The 24,649-nt window shown below is 43.3% G+C and overlaps 2 protein-coding genes across 2 annotated transcripts in view; one reads left to right on the top strand and one right to left on the bottom strand.

The window, feature by feature from the left end:
* Positions 1-3,396: 3,396 nt before the first annotated feature.
* On the top strand, positions 3,397-23,537 carry TMEM243 (transmembrane protein 243, mitochondrial). Its single transcript, XM_012643509.1, has 4 exons — positions 3,397-3,625; positions 20,515-20,565; positions 21,794-21,898; positions 22,965-23,537. The coding sequence occupies exons 1-4, from the start codon at positions 3,548-3,550 to the stop codon at positions 23,085-23,087; spliced, it is 357 nt and encodes a 118-aa protein (XP_012498963.1). The 5' UTR covers positions 3,397-3,547; the 3' UTR covers positions 23,088-23,537.
* DMTF1 (cyclin D binding myb-like transcription factor 1) overlaps positions 23,531-24,649 on the bottom strand; it is a 33,351-nt gene continuing 32,232 nt past the window's right edge. The window contains exon 17 of the mRNA XM_012643508.1: positions 23,531-24,614. Coding sequence (XP_012498962.1) covers positions 24,505-24,614 — 110 coding nt within the window. The 3' untranslated portion in view covers positions 23,531-24,504. The remainder of the gene's footprint in view (positions 24,615-24,649) is intronic.

The following is a 24,649-nucleotide window of genomic DNA, read 5'->3' as shown; positions in this document are numbered from 1 at the left end:
GGCTGAAGCAGAATGAAAAGCAAGAACTGAGAAGTCATGGTATGGGAGGGTAAGTCATGGTACAGGGCGTGGGTCTCATCTGTAAAAATAAAGGTATGTGAAATAAGTGCTTTTCAAACATCAATGTTCATATGCATCTCCTGGGTATTTAGTTTACTAAAATGTAGATTATGGTTCAGTAGATTTGGGGTGATTGGAAATTCTGCTTTCCTAACCAGTTATAGGGTGATGCGGACGCTGCTGGTCCAGGGCCCCACACTTTGAGTGGCAAGGCACTGGAAAATCCTATCACTGACTTCCACACATACTCCCTTCTTTTCAACAATCCTCTATAGCACTCTGCTGAAAGGGGCAGAACTTAGAAACTGTGTTCCACTTGGTGCCTTCGGTTGGCTGGCTGGAGGTGGAGGGCCTGATGCAGCCAGAAATCAACCCATAATCTGGACTGAGCCAGTCAAAATTCTTTAGGAGAATCTGAACTGAAAAATGGATACTGAGCCTGCCAAGCAGTGTGGGCACTGGAGCTGTAAGGTCCACTTTTCCTTGAGTTTAGCATCAAAACAAGCTAGAACCATAGGTGAGTTGAAGTTTTGGGAAGTCGTAATCACAAGGAAACAGAGGAAGCTGGTTTTTAGAAAAAACAATATCTAAAATTGATGAGATGAGAATAAGCACATCTAGAGTGAGAAGGTCATTATCCCTGACTCAACCCTCCTCCTCAAACACACCTACACAAATACTTGGCCTCTCTAGACTGGCTTCTTGCCTCTCCTCATCTTGGCAAACTCATAGTCTCCTTTGGGGTTCTGATTTAGAGCCTTCCTCAAGGAAGCTTTCCCTGCCACCTGAAGCAAGTGGGTGCCCTTCCGTGTATCCCCATAACGCCCCCTGGTGTCCAGTTGACAACACTCATCACCATTTATGACAGCCACCATTTGGATGCTTACTCTTGCTGATGTCTTATATACTGTCTATTAAATATTCATTTTTTAAAAAAATTGAAGTTAGATATTATAGTTCAATTTGTCATCTTTACTTTTTGCATATGATGCAACTCTAGAGAGGCTAGATAAGAACACATAGTTTGTAGATGGTGGCATTAGGGTTTGAGGGCAAATATGATCAACTTCAAAGCTTGCGCTCTTAGCCACTGTACTTTTTCGTTTCTCTAGATGGCTATCATGTATCTCTATCTTCCACTCTAGTGCCAAGATTAGGACTATGCTTGTGTCTTGATCACTATATTACCCCATCTGGTAGTTGCCCGGTACACAGCAGATTCTCAAAAGTATTTTGTTGAAGGAGGCTGAATGTGAGTGAATAAAGTTATTTGTAGGGCCAATAAACCTTCTAATAGAACTGGGTGCAGGATTGTATAGCATGCTGTTTTATCAAAAAGTCCTGAGCAAACAGAAGATCATTTGTAAAATATATAACTGGTAAATCAGATATGCACCATACCTAATTCTACTCAGTGTTGCAAATTCCAAATCTACATATCTGTGCGGTTCTTAGTTCATCCCTTATCCTAAACTGTTGAGTAACCACTTGGAATCATAGCTTGGATGCTAAGTGTTGTATGGGTACAACGTTTCAACCTAGACTCTTCCTGCACACAAACGTTTACAGAGCCTTTTCAACAGGTGCTATATAGCTGCGGTCCCCGATCCGCCGGCCACAGACGAGTACACTCCAACCTCCCCCCACTACTCCCCACCCAGGGGTGGAAAAGTTGTCATCCACAAAACTTAGGAAGGGGGGGCGCACAGCAGGAGGTGAGCAGCGGGCAAGCGAGCAAAGCTTCATCTGTATTTACAGCCGCTCTCCATTGCTCACATCACCGCCTGCGCTCCGCCTCTCCCCACCCCCAACACATGCGTGGAAAAATCGTCTTCCGTGAAACTGGTCTCTGGTGCCAAAAAGGTTGGGGACCGCTGCATGGTGTCCCCAGAATCCAGCATGGCTGTTTCCAAATATTTATAAATGACTCCAAATGCAGAGAGACTTAAGCTACCTTCATTGGCCTGTCCACCTCCAGTTCTTTATACCCTAAAACCTGGAGAAGAGGTTGACACGAGCAGCTCTGGCTCTGAGGTTGCAAACTTGCTTAGTCAGCACCATCACTGGCGGGATGAATGCACAAGTCCAAAAAGTACCTAGCATTATTGCCTCCCGACTGTAAACAACATAAGATCCCTATCATAGAACAAAAGAAGACAAACATACTCAACCCTAAGCAAAGATTACCAATAACTCCCACCCTGTTTTAGTTGTGCAAAGACTGGGGTGGTTAAAGCAGGCTGATTGTTTCTAAGACCCTTTCCGCCAAGTGCAAAACTATCTTCAGAAATGGGCTTTGCCCATGAGGATCGAGCAGACGCTGATTACTAAGAGGCTGAGAAACGTGTAGCCGCGGAGATTGGCCGCCCCACGGGGAATAAGCTGGCACCTCTAGCAATAAATCTCCGCAGCCAATGCGGCGCCTTGGCCCGGGGGATTGGCGGCCTCGGTCGTGACGTGGTCTGGGCGGGTCGCGCGGGTTTGCGACAGTGGCCGCGGGTCCTGGCCAGGAGAGCTGGGGGACAGCTGAGAGGGGACCCGCCGTGGCGCGCGGGGGCCGAGCGCCCGCTCTCTGCCAGCGCGGAAGGTCTCTTCCTCCCTGACCCGGCGAGCGGGCGTCCCCGAGCCTAGGCACCGGATCCCGGCGGGGCGTGGACCGGGGCCCGCGCTCCGGGCGCGGCCAGGGCTCCTCAGCGTGCAGGAAGCCGAGGTTTGGCCTGCGGGCGCGGGGCGGCCAATCCGTGCAGGGCCGGGGCGGGATTCTCCCGCTCGCCGTGCCCAGCCTGTGCTCCTGCCGCGGCGCCCGCAGAGAGCGCCGGGAGAGCAGCGGCGAGCACGCCGGCCCTGGGGTAGACACAACACCCGAGAGGGGATCCAAGTTGCTCGGCGCGGCCCCGGCAGCGACCCGAACCCGCCGCGCTGCGGGACGGGCGTGCGGAGCGCTCGGCTCTGCTCGGGCAACTTCACTTCTCCTGCCGCTCGGGAATGGAGGGGCTGGGGAGGCGCAGAGGACCCGGAGAGGGGTCCCTGATGAGTTCTTCCATGAAAACTTTCCCCACCTCGAGCATGAAGGCATACGTGCTCACCGGAGAAAATCTGGAAAACCTGGGAAATTATTGTGTAGAGAAACGGGCGAGGCGTGGGATCACCCCGGGGGCGAGAGGAAACCCATTTGCCTCGCTAACCGCAGCCGGGGCGAGCGCGGCGAGAGCTTAGGCTTGGGGAAGTGGGAGCTGCTGGGCGGGGGCGTCCCGCGGCGACTCGGCCGCGCAGTGTTTGTTTCCTTTCACTTCCTGCGTTAGCTGCTCAGGATGAGGAGAGCGGGGCTCGGGCGGAGCGGCCGCGCGCCCCGGGAGTGAGCGCCCACGCGGGGGTCTGGCTATGCGTGCGCCGTGAGGACCCGGCGGTCGGAGTTGCGGGCCGGAGACTTCGGGAGGTAATGCTGGCTCGCTTTTGAGTGGCCTGGGGAGAGCGAAGAAACCCTAAAATGGAGGACTTCTCTACCAGGACCTATGGCACCACTCGCCTGGACAACAGACCTCTGTTTGGGGAGACGTCGGCCAAGGTGAGTGCGGCCTGCGGCTCTAGGTCGGGTGGGGGTGTGTGTAAGCGTCTGCCCTCCTGCCTGCGGCCCCTGGAAGCACTTTTAGGAAGAAAGCTGGTTCTGCAATCTCGCTTTCCTCTCAAGATGTTTGCCCTGCCACTCTTTGGGACGTGGTTGGCCAAGAGCCTTGAAGGCTTGGACTGGAGAAAAGTTCAGAAAGTTCTGGACTGTTGGAAGCCCTTTCTGGGGAGTGCGGAAGTCCCTCTCCGGAGGGGAGGTATTTACGGGGTGGTTGCACGACCGCACCTGCAGCAGGAGTACTGACCTGGAGGCTTCAGGTGTGTGTGGCGGGGTGGGTGGGTTCCGTAGGGAAGCCGAAGGAGAGGTGCTTGGGATTCCTGTTTACATAGAGCTCTGAGGGTTTATTGCTGAGGGGTGAAGCAGCCAAGCAGGGAAAAAGGGGAGAGGCATGAAATGAGGGTTTCTTTGATGATGGCCTCCATTCCAGAAAATGATCAAAGGGTACCTGGACCCAAACAAGCTATAGTACGTTATTCTAGGCTTTTAAAAGTATAACGCCTTTTTTAAAAAGCTTAATTATGTGATGTCGTGGGCCAGCAATTGAGGAGAGCTCTTTTCCTGTTGTCAGCATTAACTTTCTGAGTAGTTTAGGCATGATTAGCCTGGAGTTTTTTCCCCTTAGAAAGTGGCATTGGTGATCTTTGACCGCTAATAAAGTGCTTTCAGCCTCTCAAAAGGTAAGGCACATATAGAGTCCAGGGCTTCTTGGATTTCTTAGCTTTGGCAGGCGCCCCGTAGCAGAAAGGGTTGGGAACTTGTACACCTGGCAGTCTGCGTTATAGCCCTCAATTTGGAAGCTGCCAGCCTGCCACAAGACTTTATTTTATGAACTCGACATATATTTTGGTGTCTCTTCTCAAAATGTTTTAATAAGAAAATGTATTAAGCTTGATCTCCAGGAAGATGCACTTGTTCATCTTGTGACTTTGCATAATCTCAGCCCTCAATGCTCTTGGTTTGAGAAACATGGCTAGTCCAGTATATGTTCCTGTTTCTGTAAATATTGAGCATTATTATATACTTGGCCCTAGGGGTCCAAGGGACCCAGTCAGGTGGGGGAAATATGTAGACAAATATGATGTGGTTGGATCTGTGCTATGACAGGGATAGACTGGGGTACAGAGGAGAACTAGTCACTTTTATATGGGAAATTTGTCCATCTGTCCCAAGAGCTAAGAGGTTCAGTGTCTCCTCAACATGTTGGCACATGATTGGGGTTCTGGGTGATCCAGACCTCTGACCTCTTTTAACCCCATTGCCCTTGTAATACAGAGATAGGTGATTTGCTAATGGACTTATTGATTTATGTAGACACTTAGAAATATCTATATTTTCTGAACAGCTTGGGCCAGAACTTTGAATGACTTTGTTTCCTATTGCCTCAATCCATATCCATTTGAAATCCATCCAAGAACTTTACTATTCCGAATGTATTTCTGTTTATTGCATACTTATCTAGTACAAGAGTATATTGCCCCAGGATTATTTAGGCAACTTTAGGGCATTATAATAGTTGCTTCAGCTACTTACAGAAAAAAGTTAATATAAATTCCTCATTTCTCAAAATTTCTCCCTTTAACTCCCTCTGTGAAGCTGACAGGGTGATTGGACATAGAGAAATTCTACAGCGTGGAGAAGGAGAGAGACCCCTGGTCTGAGGGTAGGAGAAAAAACATTGTGTTTCTTATAAATTGAGATGCCGCATCTGAGCAAGGAGGGGCATCTGTCTTGGTTCGCAGCAAATGAAGATTTTATTTGAGGGCCTGAGGCGGGCAAGGCATGGGAATGGGGCCTCAATAATGAAAGGACAGGACACATTATAGTGGAGCCATTTCCGTGGAGGACAGTGACTGCTAGAGCGAGTGGATTCCTGGGGACCCTGAGAAACCCATCACTGGCCCTTGTGTGTGGGTGTCCCCAGCTTGCTCTCTTTTAGATGCCAGAAAATGACACAATAGCCACTTAAGTGGCAACTTGATGTTAGTGAACTGCCACTTCTGAGGAGTAAGATCAAGAAAGGGAAAAGCCCACTTCCTGTCATAGTCTGACAGATTTTCTGAGCTTTTTGTAATCTTACTTGCTTTATAACAACTGACAATATACAGCCTCTGGATTTTAGGTGCAACCCTTACCTCGAAGGCAGAGGACTAAAGCCCAAAGAGCAGAGTCTAGAGGAAAGTTTGTGTTTCCTCGGTGCCGGGCAACATGCTGCACATTCAGCTTTCCCTTGCTTGATCACCAGATGCCTTTGTAAGATGGATGTTCTTATTCCTGTTTTACAACTAAGGAAGTGGAACCTCAAAGAGGGTTGTGTGTTCAGTCGTACAGTAGTTTTCCTCTAGTGATATTTTACCTTGCTTTCAGAGTTGAATAGTGAAGTCAGTAGTAATTTAATTATGCAGTTTCTCAAACACTTTAGACATTCACACACCTATGTCCTTTCACAGAAAATAGGGGGTGAAGTGGTTTGCCACATGTTATGTAGTGAGTGGTAGATAATGGAATCTTCTATAGAACAATAAATATATAACCCAGTGGCCCATGAGCAGCACCCTCGTGGGCAATCCCTGAAGGGACTTCTGTCTTCGCCATTACTGGATGCACATAGTGATTGCAGTTACTGAAACCCCAAATTTACTCAATCTTTCACATGCTATTTAGAAATAATTTTATAGGTGGACCGTGGAGTGAAAGGCAAAGTGAAATAGTTCTCTATTGTTACATAACTATCCAAGAGATTTTTGACAAAAATGAGAGGTGTTCATCTTTTGTAAAACAAACAAAACAAAAAACCATAGACCTCATTTCTTGATACTTTTGGCATTACATATTGTTAGGTGGGCTATCTTATGAATTCTAGATGCTTTGTTCGTCTTTGTTCGTTTCTTTTACACTGTTCCCAAGTTCTGAGCTATAGTACCTCTCTTTCAGGTGAAAAATATGGCACAGATACTAAGATAATAAGAAATAGCTGAAGTTTCTAAGCCTTTGTTGTGGCTTAGCATTTTCTAAAGAAGTGCTATCCAATAGAAATATAATGTGAGCCATATATATAATTTTAAATTTCTTAGTAGTCATATTAGTATAAAGAAACAGGTGAAATATTAATAATTTCATTTAATCTTATATACCCAAAGTAACATTATTTCAACATATAATCAATATAAAAAATTGAGATATTTAACAATCTTTTCTCGTACTAATCCTCTGAAATCCGATGTGTATTTTACACTTAAAGCTCATCTCAATTTGGACTAGCTATGTTTCAGGTGCTCATTAACTACGCATGGCTAGTACAAGTTGAGCATCCCTAATCTGAGATCCTCCAAAATCCAAAATTTCTTGAGTTCGGACTTGATGTCACAAGTGGAAAATTCCACACGTAAGTGCATAACCCAGACCTTGTTTCATGCACAAAATTATTAAAACTATTGTTTAAAATTACTTCCAGGCTATGTATATAAGGTGTATATGAAACAAAAGAATTTGATGTTTAGACTTGGGCCCCACCCCCAAGATATTATGTATAGGCATATATTCCAAAATCCAAAAAAATCCAAAATCTGAAACACTTCTGGTCCAAAGCGTTTTGGATAAGGGTATTCAACCTGTATTACCATATTTTATAGCACAATTCTAAAGCTAGTGAAATATTACTTATGGTGGTTCCATAGTCACATTTGTGAAACATTTTTCTTTATTGTGGGACTTTCTTTAATGTGCCAATTTTCATTGTAACTCTAGTTGGTGAGGGTGGGTAAGTAGTACTTCCTAGACTCTTTTGGTGGTGTCACCTTTTTATCCCTACCACAATGCCTTACCCAGTTCTTACCCTCCCCTACCCCCAGGAGTATTCACTAGACAGGTCTCTACAGGATCTACTCTAGGAAACATGGCTCTAGGAATTTCCTTTCTCTGTTCTTTCCTGTTAGGGTGTGAGCTAGTGAATGAGGGTTTTGAGAAAGATTTCTCCAAACAAATATTGGGATAGCAAGAAGGAAAAGTTTATGTTACTTTTTCCAGTTGGAAAAAGAGCCAGCACAGAAGCAGAAGAGGGAGAGAGTGCTGGCTGTCAGCTCAGGAGCTCTTCAAGGCTGTAAAAAGCAAACCCTCAAAAGCAGTTTTAGGTTTGGCAGTGTAAAAGAGAAAGATTTACATTTCCTTTCTGTATGCTCAGCTCTTTTCAGATGTTGTGAAAACAGAACCCTGCAGGATACCTGTTAGCAAGAGAGCTTATGTGATTGATCTTAGCCTTTACTGAGAAAACTGTGAGTTAGATAATTTTTTCTATTATTTTGTTAGCAAGGCTGTCCTTTCATTCCCCTTCTCTCCCCTAGTGTGAACTAAAACCTGGAGATATATCCCTCTCTTCTGCCCACAGGTGCCTTTAAAGTTTGCTTTATGACAATGCACAGTTTAGGCAGTCTTTCCCACTGTCTGTGTAATAGGAAGGCACTAAGTTATTCTCAGGGCTTGTGAGTCAGTCTTTATCTTTTGACTTGCTAGCTGGTAGCCAAATCATCTGAAATCAGTTTCAGCCAGTCTAGAATGGTGAACCTAGGAGAGGAGGGAGGGAATGGTTTTCTCAGTGGGAGAAAGCAAAGCAGTATCCCATAGCTATGGCAAATGGGAAAAGGATGAACTATCCACTTGGTGGGATGTAGTATGAGCTGGTCTCTAGAGCAGCCTATTCTGTTGATTTTCAGTGATCACAAAATAAGTGATTTATTCTCTAAGAAGGGTAGTGGCAGTTCTTGCCCCTTTATTCGTTCTTGGATATGATGTATGAAAAGTGAGTGAATTTGGGAGAAGGTGTGGGTTTTGAACTCCCCAGCAGATGCCATACGGGAGGGAGGACCTCTGTGCAGGGGGCAAGTTAGTGGCCTTAGAGGCTCAGATCCTTGGTTCCAAAGGCAAAGGCAGCTTCCTGCATCCCCTTACCCCTAGTTTAAAAAATGAAGGTGAAAAGCAAAGGCTTTTCATGATTGGTAGTCCTAGTCAAGCAATGCAAACTTGCAGCATTTGGCCTTAGCAAAAAATAATGTAAGATGAGAGTGCTACTTCATGCCTTTTTTTGGGTGGGGAGTGCTGTTTAAGAACAAAGCTGTGGTCGAGATTGCTGTCTGTGCCCGCATTCCTTCTCCCTACCTAGAACCCTAAGGCTGTCCTCTGAGGAGTGCAGGCTTCTAGCTTCTCTCCTCCTTACAGAGCTTCTTCTAGGTGATCCTCTGAGTACAGCTCCTGTCTCTCTCTCTCAAAGGAGGGTTAGTTGCCCCAGGGACTGGAAACAGTTGTCTCCTCTCCTCTCATCCAACCTGTCAAACTGCTATGTTGTTTCTTGTGCTAGAGAAGCGCTTAAGGACAAATAGACATGACTTTTTCTCTCCTACACTGTATTCTGCATGTTTTCTCTCCCCCTCACCCAGACCAGTGGACTGGAATCTCAGGGGGTGGAGCCCAGTCATTGGTGTCTGTGGGAAGTCCTCAGGAGATGCTGGTACATAAGTCCAGTTCCAAGGGCCTTCACCTTGCTCTGTGTGAGCCCAGTCCAGGCTAGCACCTCTGCACTGACCCCTTTCCTTTAGCTGCCTCCCTGCTCTTTGCAGATGCTCTTCTCCTTTCTGGAGCGTCCTTTCTTCTCCAAATATCTGAATCCTGCTCAGTCTGTTTCCCCACTTTAGAACCTTCCTGGCCACCCAGCCTCTCCATACTTCCCTTCAATGAGCCTGACTGTCAGAGCTGCCCCCTGGCACCTACTCCTTGTGCTGCGAGGGACTTGTGTAGGTCTTACTTCCCCAGCTAGAGTATAAACTCTTTGATGGCAGGTGCCAGTTTCCTCATTTCTGTAGCCTGTTTAGCACGAGGCGCAATGCCTCACCCAGTTCTTGATTTCACGTACATTAAGTTTTAAGTGACGTGAGACTCTAGTATCACCAAAAGGTAACCTGCATTCTTGGGACATTCTGAAGTCACAGTTAGAAGGTGGGGGCTAGTGTTTAGAAACCTGGGTATGCTGGATATCTGAACAGGAGGTGGTGCTTGAAGCTCTCATGCAATTAAAGTCATCTCTTTGTCTCCCTGCTGAGCCATATATAGCAGAGATGCCAGTAGTAAATGGGTAACACAATATTGTATAAAAGGAACTTAAACTGGGGCCTGGCCGTTCAGAAGCTGATGCTCTACTGAGTTTTCTCCTTGTAAATGTGATTTTTGCTGATCTGTGGTAATAGACTGGGTCTACTGAGAGTAGTCGTTTTTTATTTTTTTATGGTCAGCCCATAAGCCATGTACAAGTATAGTGACCATATTTTCTGAACCACCGAAGGGATGTGTGGGTTGGTAAACCTGAGTGTCCTGATGGGAGTGATGGAATGCATTTGAAATTGAGGCTGCTCTAGATATTGGGGCCAGGGCAGCTCCCTCTCAGCACTGAGGATCCTCTCATTGGTAAGGCTCCCCATTAGACACGGTATAAAAATAGTACTAATACCATATTAGCTACCATCCACCGACCCTCTGCGAGGTGTCAGGTACTCTGTTGTAGGGACTTTATGTGCGTTGTCTCCTAATCCTCGTCGCAACCCCACGTTAGACTGCTGTACAAATATGAAAACTAAGGCTTACAAGTGTGACTTACCCAAGGTATATGGCAGGAGAATAAATCTAAGTCAGGTTGGTCAGGCTGCTATCTCACAGTCTACGCTGTGCCTCCCATTCCGAAGCTTGGAGCACATCCAGTTAGGGTGCTTCCTGTGGGAACCAACTCCAGAGGTCATTTTCTCCTTTAAACATATGGAATAGGTTTGTTTTCTTTTTTACTGTGATCTGATTTCCATAAATGGTGCTTTAGTGAAAATGTATTTCAGGTGCATGCATCTGTGAGGAGAATCTGGTAGTTTGGGTATACAGAAATATTCACAACGGAAAGATGCTTCAAAATGCGAATCTGTGAAGTAAGGGGAAAGTTAACAAATGTCTATAAATTTACTTTCTCTAGTTAGAAATGAGGGGTAGGTTGGTGGTCAGATCCACACATAGCAGTGGAGGTTATGTGTTTGAGAGAAAGTTCAGAGTGTGAGTTGTAAGGGCGGTTGTGCCCGTATTCTCATAAATGCTTTCTCACGCATCTCCTCTGCTCTTGGCACCATGGTGTTTTTTAGGAAAGTATCAGAACAGTAGTACCTATGGTCAGAGTTCACCATGCCCTAGGGTTAGGCAGTGAGACAAGATGTCTCCTTGCTTTCCACCCATGTGGACACTGTCCCTCTGGTTGTCTCTGGTGATAGTGTGAAAGGAAGCTCCCGTTTAGGTAGAGCTGTATAGCTCTGGAGGAACCAAATTAAACCATGGACAGGGCCTGAGGTTTCTTCCTTCAGTTGGGCCCCAAACAAACCACCTCCCACATTTTACATCTTCTCAGTACATTTATTCCTAGAGGGCTGCCCCTTAGGCTTCTGATGGGGCCATTTCTATAGCTTTCATGACAAGAAGTTTTCCACTGTGATTTGGAAGAGAAGCAAAGTCATTTCTGAGAGTCAAACTTTTATATATGGTATTAGGATCCTTGAGTTTGAGAAATGCAAAACTTCAGAGGCACAATTATAGGATGTGGCTCAATGGTCTGAATCACTCAGAGCAGGTACACGATGGCAAGAGGTAGTGCCCTTGAGCATTTAATACAAGGCAATGTATTGCCTTGCTTCTCTCTCCCTCCCAGGAGGAGATCATCACTGTCTCCAGTGACCTGAGGAATGTGCGGGATGGAGCCCTTTAATAAAAGGATGAGCAAAGTGCTGGGGATCATGGGCATCAAATTGGAGGACTCTTGAGTCTTGGACCTAGAAGCAAGAGTACGATTTTTGACAGGAGGTGACAGGAAATCCCAAGCAGCAGGTCCAGCTTGAGTCAAAAGGGTGGGAGCAGGAACGTACAGGAAATGGTGAGGGAACTTTCAGTGTTCCGCCATGACTGGATCTAGAACTTGGGAGGAATGGTCAGAGGAAACGTTGGGCTGGACGAAGAGCCTTGAGTGATGTGCTGCAGATTTGGATTTTCTTCTGGAGGTTGTAGGTTGTTGAGTGTGCATGTTTGCATTCTTCTATTCAGTTATTAGTCAAGTGCATATTACATCCCAGGAAATGTGCTAGGCGTTGGATAGCATGTCTTTTCTCATGGGGCGTATGTACTGCAGGGAGGATAGCAAGGCATTAAACAAATCCTTGTTCTCTCTGCTTTAGTCGCCCTGGCCTTCTTTCTGTTCTTCCGGTTTGAATTAGTCTGTCTGTGTTGGTATAACAAAAATACCACAGACTGGGTAATTTATAAAGAACAGAAATCTACTTTCTCAGAGTTGTGGAGGCTGGGAAGTCCAAAATCAAGGTGCTAGCAGGATTAGGTCTGGTGAGGGCTGCTCTGCTTCCAACACGGTGCCCGTTGCTGCGTCCTCTGGAGGGGAGGAATGCTGTGTCCTCACATGGCCGAGGGGATGGAAGGGCAAGAGAGCATTCCCTTCAACCTCAAGCCCTTTTATAAGGGTGCTAATACCATTCATGAGGGCAGAGCCCTCCTGACCTAATCACCTCCCGAAGACCATACTTACTGTTGCATTGGGGATTAAGTTTCAACATGAATTTTGGAGGGGACAGCATCTTTAAAACCATAGCACAATTCACCAAGCTCATTCCTGCTTCAGGGCCTTTGCGCTTGCTACACAGAACAAAAAAAAGGCCAGGGCGACTAAAGCAGAGAGAGAACAAGGACTTGTTTCATGCCTTTCTGTCTTCCCTGCAGTACATATGCCCCATGAGAAAAGACATGCTATCCAACACCTAGCACATTTCCCGGGATGTAATATGTACTTGATTAATAACTGAATAGAAGAACACATACTGCTTATCTGCAGTACCTTCTCCTAGATCCTTGTACATCCCATTCCTTTTTCTTGTAAAGGCCCCTGCTCAAATGTCACATCCTCAGGGAGGATTCCTTGACCTCCCTTTAAAAAATGGCCCCCGTCTCCACCCTGGTCACTCTTCATCTGTTGTTTTATTTTCTTCCTACCACTTAGAATGTAGAAAGAGTAGAGAATGACTGTTTAACATCAAAGTGGGAACCAGCATGGGGGGAAGGCTCTTCTGATGTTGGGGGCACTTAAGATTTGGGGGCCAGAGATGGGCTCCATGAGGGAGAGATTCAATATAGAGGTAAGGATGGAGGTAATGAATCGAGCCAGGGGATGGGTGCCGGATTGGCAGAGAAATAGATCACTTTGATCCTTGTCAGGCTGGAAGGAATGGAGACTGGGGAGGTGGAGCTTTCCTCTCTTTCTTGGCATTTTGTAAGGATGTCTACTGAAGTAAAGCCTGCAAGAGTGGAACTGGGAACCTGAGGGGAGGTGGAGCTTCAAACCACTTTCTGGAGAGAGGCAGGGACCCAACCCCAAATAAAAGGCCCAGGTGAGGATAGAAAACGTGAACTTGTAGTAAGCCCAGTTAGTTCTTTCAAGTAACATTTGATCATCTCATGCTGGGCACTGTGGTTGGCAGAGGAATATGGCCAGTGCCATCACTCACGCAAAAGGTGGCACCTTTGTACAGTCAGAAGGAGGTTATTTCTACTCTAGGTAGTGGCATCCCCCATAGGCACATGGCTTGGCTTTGTCTGATTTAGAAAAAGGTCTTTCTGCCTCTGGGTGGATGCAGGCTGGTGCCAGGGTGCACAACTTGGCAAGTCCACTACTGGGCTGGACTTTAGCCATATGGCCATATGCAGTCACCCAAAATGCAGTAGTGAACAAGTAAGGCATGGTCCTTGTTCTCCCAGACCTTACAAGGTAGAGGAGGAGTAAACTGGCACTTACAGATAGGGCAGTTTACAGGCCTCAGAGCAAGGCTTATTGCTGGTGTCTAGAAGTGGTTGCAGGTTTGGGAATTACTCAGCACTCAGTTTTCAAAGAATGCATCAGAGCAGATGAACACATCCACCAGAGAGTTTTCCATGCATTGCTGAAACTGCCGACCCCATGGTCAGAAATCGGTAGGGAAGCTCTCAAGTCAGAGCTTTGGAGTAACAGACCGGGAGTGTTCTAGTCAATGGATGTGGGTGAAGACCAGAGTTAGGGGCAGTAGAGGAGAGGAGGAAGGTAGAGGGTTGGGGGAAGAGGGATTTGGCATAGTAGGTGCTGAAATAATTGAGGTAACTGAAAAGAGGAAGAGAAGAGGTTGACATGAGGCTGCTCAGGGACATACATTTTTAAAATATGGGATATGACTGAAATTGCCATCCCAGGCTGGCATGTGGAGTAGGGGCACACCTTGGCCTCCCACTCCTTCCCGGCACAGTGAGTTCAGGATGATTACGTGGGGGCACGGGCTCTATCGGGCAGAATGTTCTGAGATGTGCAGCAGGGGATCTCCGAGTAGTCCAGGATGTAGTTTGCTCACATGGAACAGCTTTCAGAAAATGGGATGGCTGACAGGGAAAGACACTTGCCGGTGTAGAGCATGAAGACTGACCTGGATAGGACTGAGAGTACCTGGAGAGGGATGTGATGGGGCTTCCTGTGATGCTATCTGAGGAGGATGACTTGTGGAGTTACACAGAAAGTTTGAAGTAACACCAAAAATGGAATCTTCAGTCTCTCTCCCCTCTGTCCCACCTTTGTCCTCAGGAGTGGGGAAGAATATGTCTTCATGGCATTGTGCATCCAGGGTTTTTCTTTTCTGCAAGGATCTTTCTGTTTTGCTTTGCCCCTTCGTGGCAGTGTTCAGGAGCATTGCCAAAGGACAAATTTGTCCGCTGGAGTTTGAGCTGTGGTGCATTGGAAATTAATGCTTGGTTCTGCTCTAGCAGAAAGTGAGTAACTGGGCTGTACTTAGCTAGAAAAACCTGGCCCCTCGAGATTCCCATGATGTACTATTGATATTTCCTTGTACTCAACAGAGCCTTGCCAGAGAGGCATCCATTAGGGTGTTGGGCCTTTGTGGCTAGAGAGCTACAACCTCTTGGGTTGCAGGACCAGGCGACAGCTTCAGCTGTGCTGTTCCATGTCTGCCCTGCAGTGGTGAGGCCCCATTCTGTTCTGATAGATCAGGCCCCAGATGAGTGGGGAGAGTAACCTCTATTGGTGACAGGCATCAATGTTATTGGCCACTTCTGCTTTTATAATTCTGTCATTTAACCAACATTCATAGAGTGCCAACAGTGTGCCACACTGTAGGGAAGGAAAACAAGTACAGTAGTCCCCCCTTATCCAAAGTTTGCTTTCCTAGGTTTCAGTTACCTGTGGTCAACCACGGTCTGAAAATATTAAATGGAAAATTAAAGAAATAATTTATAAGTTTTAAATTGCTCACCATTCTGTGCAGTGTGCTGATATCTTGCTCTATCCTACCTGGGATGTGAATCATCCCTTTATCCAGCATATCCACGTAGTATATGCTACCCACCTGTTAGTCACTTAGTAACTGTCTGTTACCAGATTGAAAAAACCTAGTACTATTCATAAGGTTAGGTACTGTCTGCAGTTCCAGGCGTCTTGGAATATATCCCCCGCTGGTGAGGAGGGACTAATGTAGCCTATCTTCCCCACAATTAATTAGCTGCCAGTCTTAGTGGAGGACACAGGCAATATATTTTATTTCAACGTAGTAAGTATAAAGTCTAGGGAGAGTGATTTGGGAGCTCTGAGACAGGAGCATCTTGCGTCCTGAGGGGAGGTGCCCAGGATGGTGTCCAGAAAGGATTTACAGTGGAGGTGATGTTTGAGTTGAGCTCTGAAGGATGAGTATTGAAATTGGGAGTGGCATTTCAGCCATCCCACCTCGCAAACCACAGCTCAGTCTTTTGGGAACTATGACCTGACATTATGCCTTCAGTTTTTCTGATGGACCAATGTAAGAAATGCCGTGTATGAAATTGCTGCATTTTCTGTGTTCCTGTGTTTGTAACGACTCATGGGACAAACTCTGCTTAGAGCCAGAAGTTTGCCTCTTCTTCTGATGATCCAGCATGCTTGCTTTTATTAGTGAGATTTAAAACACTCTGTTGTACTTCACTTGGCTGCCAGGACTCTTCATATTAACATTTGAGTTTAAATTTTTTCTTGTAAATTCTTTTACTCCTTTTTTCCATTCCCCAAACCCCTTTAGGAATTTTGCCCTGGCCTTTTCATTGTTGCTTACCTGGGTTAGGGTTTTATTAAAATAGCACAAGGTCTTCAAATCCATTTTGGAAGTAGGCAAAACATAAATTGCCATGGCAATGGAAGGTTGGACACAATGTCACTTGTTAGCATTCTAAACTCTTTTAGAACTAGGACATTTCCAGGGAGCTGAGGACAGATGCTAGCTTTTGGATGTTTGGGATGTTATTGCCAATTTCCTCCTAGGGCCATCATTACCACCTGAGCATTTGAAATGAGTTTGAGGTGCTCTCTGTTATATGAAGATACTGCCTGATGACTGACCAGGCAAGTATGGGGGCTCCCTCGTTGTTTGGTCTTTTTACTCCGGCCCAAGTACAGTCTTAAGCTGATGATTCAGAACCATAAACTGTTAGAACTGGAGCTCAGATGGATATGTGAGCGATGATGGGGAGTGGGTGTAAATACAATCCCTGGCCTGCTGCTTACCTCCTTCATCTGCTGTGGCTCCCCTGGCTCCTGAAATTGATGGAAGACGTTTTTTCCATGGACCAGCGTGGGGGGAAGGGGCTGCAGGGCCCTGCAGCCCGGTCCTTAATAGGCCACAGACTAGTATTGGTCTGTGGCCCCGGGGTTGGGGACCGCAGGGTTAAGGGATTCTTTTGAGGTCACACTGCTAGCCAGTGGCAGAATGAGATGAGCACCTTGGTCTCCTGGATCTAATTTCAGGGTCTATATGTATTTGTCTAAGGATTCTTAGACCTTTTGAACTGCTCATTAGGCTTAAATTTTGCAAAGAGCATTTGATAGGAAGTTTTAACCAGTACCTAGCTGTGTGACCTTGGGCAAAATCAGTCAGTCTTAGCAAACCTAGTTACCCATTGGTAAATGGTGATAATGTACTCCTTACTTGCTTTACAGGGTTACTTTCTACCATCACAGACACAAACTATTTGCACATACACCCATCTTTTTCTCCTTATTTCAAAGGAGACAAAAGACATGACTCCTTTGGGCTCAGGCTGATCTCTTTATGTGCATTTCATCCCAGCTCCTTTCTGTTCGGCTCTCATGAAACTTGATCAACTATCAACCCTGTCCATTCGCTCTATTCCTTTTTTATAATAGCCGTGCTTTTGTTCTTCCCCAGGTCTTGTGGAGTTCCTTTTCATGAACCACCTTTCCTTTCCTTCTTATTCGTATGCTAGCTTTCAAGTTTTGACTTTATCTGGTAGTCTTTTTCTGACTGCCCAAGATAACCTCACTCCCTTTCTCCTTAGTGTCTCCAGAGCTCTGGATGTTGTAAATGTCTGGAGGGTAGAGACGGTTTTATTGTTGTATTTGCAACTGAAATATAATAGATGTTTAAATGCATAAATAAATGACTTAGGAGGTAATGTGTGAGATCCCTCTCAAAACTATACATACATATATGTATATACATTGTTTTTCAGGAGGGGTATCCTAAATCTTTTATCCTGTCTTCTCTGTAGGTAAGGATCCAGGCTGATTCTGACCCTGTCAAACTTCCTTGGGGAGTAAAAATAAGCTATAGTACACGGTTTAAAACTCTCAAAAAAAAAAAAAAATCAGGTTTAGAACTCTGGTAGGAGAGTATGGTTTTGTTAGGTGGAATTAGAGTAAAAATAAAACCAGAGAGGAGACAGAGCTAGATTTAAATGAGTTAATAGAGACTAGCTATAAAGGTGGAAATAACCTGAGTTTCAGTTTATTCCGTAAACAGCAAAGTTTAAATGCAGTATTCACTTTTCTCCATGTACTCCAGTTCTGGTTTAAAGCATATTAGTCCCCAAACTGTCCTTTGAAGTTCTAATTAACTAGCTATTTAATTATTTCCCATTATCCTGTTTGGAGACTGGGAGCTAAAAGAGCTACTAAAGCTCTGAAAAATAATCTCGGGCCCAGGGAAGGGTCTGCACCCTATGACTTGTTTTATTTCTTTTCTTTTTGAGATGGGGTCTTGCTCTTGCTCAGGCTGGTCTTGAACTCCTGAGCTCACACGATCCTCCTGCCTCTGTCTCCCAGAGTGCTAGGATTACAGGTGTGAGCCACTGCGCCCAGCCTCCACCCTATGATTTCAACTTAATACTCTAAATGGTTTAGACTCTAAACTTTAGAGCAATGTTTCTCAACTTTAAATGTGCACACAAATTACCAGGCAATCTTAATAAAATGCAGATTCTGATTCAGTTGGTCTTGGGTGAGGCCTGAGATTCTTCATTTCTATTAGGCTCTCAGGTGAGGCCGATGCTGCTGGTCCAAAGGCTACACTTTTTGAGTGGTAAAAGTTTAGAAGATGAAAGCATTAGAAGTGGGAGGGCTTCCAAATTAATTCTGCTGTTTCTTTGATCTGAATTCATGGTTACATTGATAACAGGTCTGAAGCTTGCAAGGCCTTGGCTTGGAGAAAGAAAATGTTGTGAGAAACATTTCTGCTATATCCTAAATAGTTCATCCCACCTTGGGAGCCCCAGAGGGGACCACTGCATCAAAACAATAACTGATGTGCATGAAGATGACTTGGAATTCTGTTCAGTGACTGTCTAGAAGGCAGGCAGGAAAGTATTCATTGAAGTTTAGATATATTTTCATTAGAATGATTAAAACTAGTTACGCTTACATGGATAAATTAAACAATCTGGAAAAAATCACTTTATGAGGCAATCTTCATTCTTGAAAGATAAGCACTTACTTTGTTTATAGGCTTTTTGAGGTGCTGTCTGCCACTTGACACCTTTTTCTAGAACTGTAGAGTGTAGTATTCTAGGTTGCTTTCTGGTGAGGAGTATAAATGAAATCTCTCTTAGGGAAAGCAGGCTTGGCATTGAATCCTGTTTTCATCACTTACTGGTATTGAGACCTTGGGCAAGTTCTCAATTTTCCTGAGCCTGTTTTACCACCTGTAAAATAGTCGTATTATCATTTCATCCGAGGATTTTTAAGATGAGAAGGTATGTGAAAACTCTTGGCATACTGTCCTTTTACCATTATTATTTTTCCCCCAGCTTTGATCCTGGTGGACAACTTGCTTTGTGCCATTTGGCAATTAGTGATTCATCTTCTTGGCTGTCTCTCACCTAAACCTCCTTTCTGGCTTCTGTTAGTGGGAGAGCTGTTGTGAGGTATACAGACCCTTGTAAATGTTTGTAAATCCCTAGAGAAGAGATATTCTTGCTTCTCAGAATAGAATAGAGTGTAGCTTAACCTTTTTCTTTTTTCACAAGGCAGAAACAATGGGGTTCCCATAAATTTTGTCTTTATACACATTTTATGTTAAACACACTCACTTGTCTTGTGTGGTACTAAGTTCAGGTTGATTGGTGACTTGTTCCTGGTTCTCTTCGTTAACAAATGGTCCTAATTTCAGGGTCCTGTGTGCTATGTAGGCTTCTCTAGCTGATGGGGATAAGATCTGTTGAGTCCTCTTAGTAAGGGTGTGGCTGGAGTTCAGTGTCTTTTGTCCTGTAACCTTTGAATTGCAATGGCCTTGATCTGGAGAGTTGTGGTTTGTCCTTGGCTAGATCAGGCACAACCCATTTAATTTGGCTTTCCTATACTCTTTCCCTCTCAGCCTTGCCTTGCCTGTCTCTTAAATTCTTTGGACTCTTATCTTTAAAAGAATTCATTTACTGTTCTGTGATTGTTCCTATGTCCTTCCTATCTCTGAGGTTTTGTTTATTGGCTGCCCAGTTCCATATCCTGTTGTTCTCTGTTCAGACCTTATCAAAACAATCTTTAAGACTACTGATCCACTAAAGACTCAGCTTTGACTTCTTAACTACTTGGCATTCTCATTGGCCTTAAAAGTAGTGTTTTCTAATCAACCTATTATGCTACTTTAACTTTTTAGTCTCTATATCTGAAATTACTTCTAACCAGATTTAGGAATTCCTAGTTTCAAAGTTGCTTCTAACTTACTATATGGCTTTTAGTAAATAAATTTAACCACATTGGGCCTATATTTAACCTGTAAAGTCAGGATTGGATCAGAAATTTTTCAAACATTCTGTGGTATTGGTTGGGAGATGGGGATGAGAATAAGAAAGCTTGGTGGGTAGGACCCCAGGCTCATTTAATTAAATGGTTCTATTTTTTTCTTATGTATTGAAGGATTTCACTATTAGTAAGTTGGAAAAACCACTAGCTGGTCTTTGAGATTGCTTCTAGCTTTGGCTCGTCTATGAGCCTTGTTGTAGTAGTATATCTATTTTTAGATTAGACGAGGACACCTAAACTGTATCACAAGTATTGGTCCAAACTCATCAGGGTACTCTACATCATCCAGTCTGGTTCCCGATACTTTTGACCAAGGCTCTGATCTGACCATCCCAGTGCCCCATCTTTGTCCTTCTGTTCGTAATATTCCCAGCAGCACGGGGATCATTTGTAAGCCTCCCTTCCCCATTCAGTCCTACTCAGTCTTCAAGACTGGTGTAAATGTCCTGTGCCTTCAAGAAACCTTCCCCAGTTGGCCATTTTCCCACAGTACATTTTCTACTCTTAGGGCTCAGTATACTTTGCTTTGTCTGGCAGTTTTATGTGTAAAGCTCAGAGAAGGGCAGGATCTTGGTTTCTTCATTCTAAACCACTCCAATGCTTAGAATTGTACTGTTCTGAAAGTGCCATGGGTCCAAGTCATGGCTTAAAAATTCTTTTTCTCTTTCAGGATCGAATCATCAATTTAGTTGTTGGCAGCTTAACATCCTTATTGGTTCTTGTAAGTATCTTTATTTTCTGCCTCACTCAGGCTCTTAGCCAAAGTTTTGAGAACTTTAGTATTTTAGTATTATGGTTTAATTTACTCTCAAAAGAAAATACTTAAAAGGGGCTAGGACGTGAGTATGTAATGTGTTTTAGTCATAGTTAAATCAGTGCTTTCAATTTTATTACCACAAAACTGCAGTTGGCAACTGGAGTAGCTAATTTGATTTTCACCCCCAATTGAATAAGTGCAATAGCACAAGTCGGACTACCTGGTTTTCAGATAACTTGAGTTTGCTGTGTTTGCTTGCCTAGTAAATTTGAAAAATGTGATGGCTACCAGCAACTTCTTTCTGTTAAAACCCACCATAACGCCCTATTTCTGTTAATACCTTAACTTCATTTTGTTCCTAAAGAATATCCTTTACCCTTTGGTCAAGTTTAAAAAGATTTTGTCAGTGTACAGCAATTTTTCATCCTTATATAACACAGCTGGGTACTGTCACAATAAAAACTGTATTTTCCATAATCTGATAACATTTTTCTGGTACATTTTCATTAAATGTGTTAGAGAATTTTAAAGTTTTTTCCATGCCTGCTTAATAAAAAGATTGTGTATAATGTTGTATCTGTGCAGAACTATATGGTATTAGAAACCCATCTTTCAGTATTTTTCATAATGGTAAAGCAAAACCAGCTTTGATTATATTCACTTTTGGTAGGAATACTCAAAATGGTTAGAACTTTTTCCAGTATAGGGCCAGACATGGTGGCTCACGCCTGTAATCCCAGCAATTTGGGAGGCCAAGGCAGGAGGATCACCTGAGCCCAGGAGTTTGAGGTTGCAGTGAGCTATGATGATGCCACTGCACTCTAGCCCAGGTGACACAGCAAGATCCTGTCTCACAAAAAACAAAAAACCACAACTTTTTCCGGTATAATCATTTATCCTGTGAATGAAGTTTAAATGATTTTTAATCTTTGTTAATGAGGTTATTTTGAGATTAGCTAGTTCTTCGTTTTACTGATACTTTGTCTCCTGTGTGAGGGAAAGATTAGTAGAGAAGTAGTACTAAAAATAACTCCAACATATAACTATTAAATATTAACATTCCAGAAAACAAACCCGCTGACAGATATAATTCTATAGTGTGAAGCATTTTGTAGTATCACATTGCCTAGACTGTAGTCTAACCAAGTCTTGGAATTACTCTGAAGGCTTTACATAATTTCTCTTCATCCAGGTAACGCTGATCAGTGCTTTTGTTTTCCCTCAACTACCTCCAAAACCACTGAATATATTTTTTGCTGTCTGCATCTCGTTGAGTAGTATTACTGCCTGCATACTTGTGAGTACTGTTTGGAATTTAAATGGAGCGTTCTTGAGGGCTTAATGTTGCAGTGCTTAGGACAGAGGTTTTCTGGGTCTATATAAAATGTTATCTCTAATTACATCCCCTCCCCCACCAGGATGTCAGAATTCTCAGTATTAATTGCACATTTTTTGGAAATCTTTTTCTCCTCAATCCCAAAGTTTTAATCCTAAAGAGAAATTCTGTTCCTTTAATAGTTAAAAAAAAAAAAAAAAGAAAAAGAAAAAATTAGTGGAAAGACTTCGGGTGGTCAAAGATTTGATTTAATTTACTTAATTCATCTTCACCCAAGAACTATATACAGGGCCCAACAGGCACAGTAAAGAAACAAAGATAGTGGTGGCTCCTCAGTGTTCAGTTGTTCATTAGTTGGCTGTTTCATGTCCCTGGAGAAGCAGAATCAAAACAATAAACCCTTAAAAACAATTATTTTGACTTACATAGGGCTTAAATTGTGATAGTAATTTGCTTCTTTGAGTTAAAATTAAACCAGGAGACATCTCTCAAGTGTTGTAATTCACTGATCCTGCTATACTCCTGTGATCTGAAGAAAACTGGCCCATCACACTTTGGGAGCCTTCCTGGCCCTGCAGCCTAAAGTGACTGACAATGAGCTAGTTTAATCCAAATATATACACTGTGGAAGCCCAATTTTGTATTGGGAATCTGAATCGATTATACGAATTTAAAAGTTGTCCTCCCTTCCACTACATAGAAGAGTTACACCTTTTAGTCAAATAAATTTAAACACATCCAGGTATAAGTTCATGGATAGCCTGCCAAATGATGGTGGACTACATAGGTTTGAACATAGAAGAAAGTAAACTGAGGAAGTAGAAATAAGTATAAACTTGGATGTGGAAACTCCGTTGGTACTACTTAAATTATAAAGAATTAAATTCTGGGTGCATTGATATGGAGACTGTCTCATTTAGGGTAATAAGCACTGATGAAATTGACGGTTTAAAAAGAATTAGTCATATATTAAAATTTTAATAGTTGGCCCAGTGGGTATTAAACTTTATTTCTTCTTCTTTTATAGATCTACTGGTATCGACAAGGAGACTTAGAACCGAAATTTAGAAAGTTAATTTACTATATCATATTTTCTATCATCATGTTATGTATATGTGCAAACCTGTACTTCCATGATGTGGGAAGGTGAGGCTGCCAAGGAGAAATACTTACCAGGACTCTTCAAAATGACATGTTAGAACAGTGACTAATTGTTGGATAAGGTTTGCTGAAGAATCTCCTGCAGAAGTCTGATACATGATTTTCATGTTAATTGTAAATCCAAATTCCCTCTTGCAAGGGAGACATATAGATCACTTTGCTTTTCCTTTAAAGAGCTGATGCTGCACTTAAACATTCCAACTTTCACTTTTGAAGTTAAAATTTTTTATAATGTAATTGCATGGCAAAAGGCTATGTAACAAACAATCTTGCATTTTAAGACAAATTCTTTTATTTCAGTTAAACTGAATATACAGTTGTTCCCTAGGCAACCAACTTTTGCTTATAACTACAATTTCATGTTAACAAAACAGACGGTGAAGACAACTTTGATTGTGAAGATCTAATTACAATAATAAATAAAATAATTTATACAAGGGTTTTTTTGTGACTTTTCTATAGGGGACATGTTCATTAAAAGCCCTAGTGGCTAGTTTTGGCTGAACCCTTCTCTAGTATAGGAATGACTCTTGATTTGTTTCCTTTTGTTAAAGAACCAAATTTTGTTTTGTTTTTTAAAATTGCCTGAGAGGAAGAAGGTATATTGTAACCCACCAGCTAATGTACTAAGTGAATGGCAAATTCTAATACCCCCAACTTTTTTCTGGGTAATTATATATACTATTTCATTTACTTCAAAGTGCTAACTTTGTAAACTAATGACAGTGGCTTCTGAAGGGGGAAAACTGCTTAGCTTCTGGTGGGTTTTGTTACTATGCTTATCCACATTCCCTTTAAAGTAATAAAAAACCTGTAGTGAATGTTAATGCTTTTAATGCTTTCCTCTTTACCCTGACTAAATCAGCTCCCACTGCCAGCAATGGGTTAACCAGAATTGTAATCACTACATCCTAGGTCTCTGTACTTGTATGCTGGTCAGGTCTCAAAGCGATGATATTTAATTCTTTTGAAGAAGGTCACTGATAAACTGTAGACCATGTTGATATGACTTCTCTGAAATCTACCACCCGGCCTACTTGAGTCTGATCTTCAGAGATGAATAGTACTGTCTGTAAACCAGAGCAGTTAAACTTTGATTTTAAACTTTTCTCAGTAGCTGAAGTGAATGAAATTCCTACTGACAAAATAACACTAAACATAGGGATCTATGCAGTTAAAACTCCCATATTCCACTTAACTACACACTGTCGTAAAACTGGACCTCAAATGATGTATTTAAAGGAGGTAAAAAGTCATAGCAGCAACAATGTGTGTGGCTTAAGCACTGTAGCTATTTAAAATGGTAAATTAAACCTCTTGGGGAGAGGAGTTGCTCCTATTTCCTTAAAGATGTTGTAATTAACAGTGTGGCTTCTTTGCTTGAACTCCCTGTTTCTAAGAATTACCTAATGACAATTTACCAAATCCTCAACATCCTTTGAGTCTTCTGAAACAGGACTGCCCAAAGATGATCCAATGATATTTGATTCTTCCTGATGATGTTGGAGTATGGGATCTGAAACAGTTTCAAGTTAGTCTTAAATGTATATA

The sequence above is a fragment of the Propithecus coquereli genome, unplaced genomic scaffold (assembly GCF_000956105.1).
Source record: "Propithecus coquereli isolate 6110/MARCELLA unplaced genomic scaffold, Pcoq_1.0 Scaffold199, whole genome shotgun sequence".
Taxonomy (NCBI): Eukaryota; Metazoa; Chordata; class Mammalia; order Primates; family Indriidae; genus Propithecus; species Propithecus coquereli.
Note: the sequence above shows the minus strand (reverse complement) of the source record. Positions and strands in the feature narration are given on the sequence as shown.

Excerpts from the sequence above, each read along its gene's own strand:
- TMEM243 (XM_012643509.1), top strand. The coding sequence starts at position 3,548 with ATGGAGGACTTCTCTACCAGGACCTATGGCACCACTCGCCTGGACAAC. Across the intron at positions 3,626-20,514 it reads TTGGGGAGACGTCGGCCAAG|GATCGAATCATCAATTTAGT; the intron begins GTGAGTGCGGCC and ends TTTCTCTTTCAG. Across the intron at positions 20,566-21,793 it reads TAACATCCTTATTGGTTCTT|GTAACGCTGATCAGTGCTTT; the intron begins GTAAGTATCTTT and ends CTCTTCATCCAG.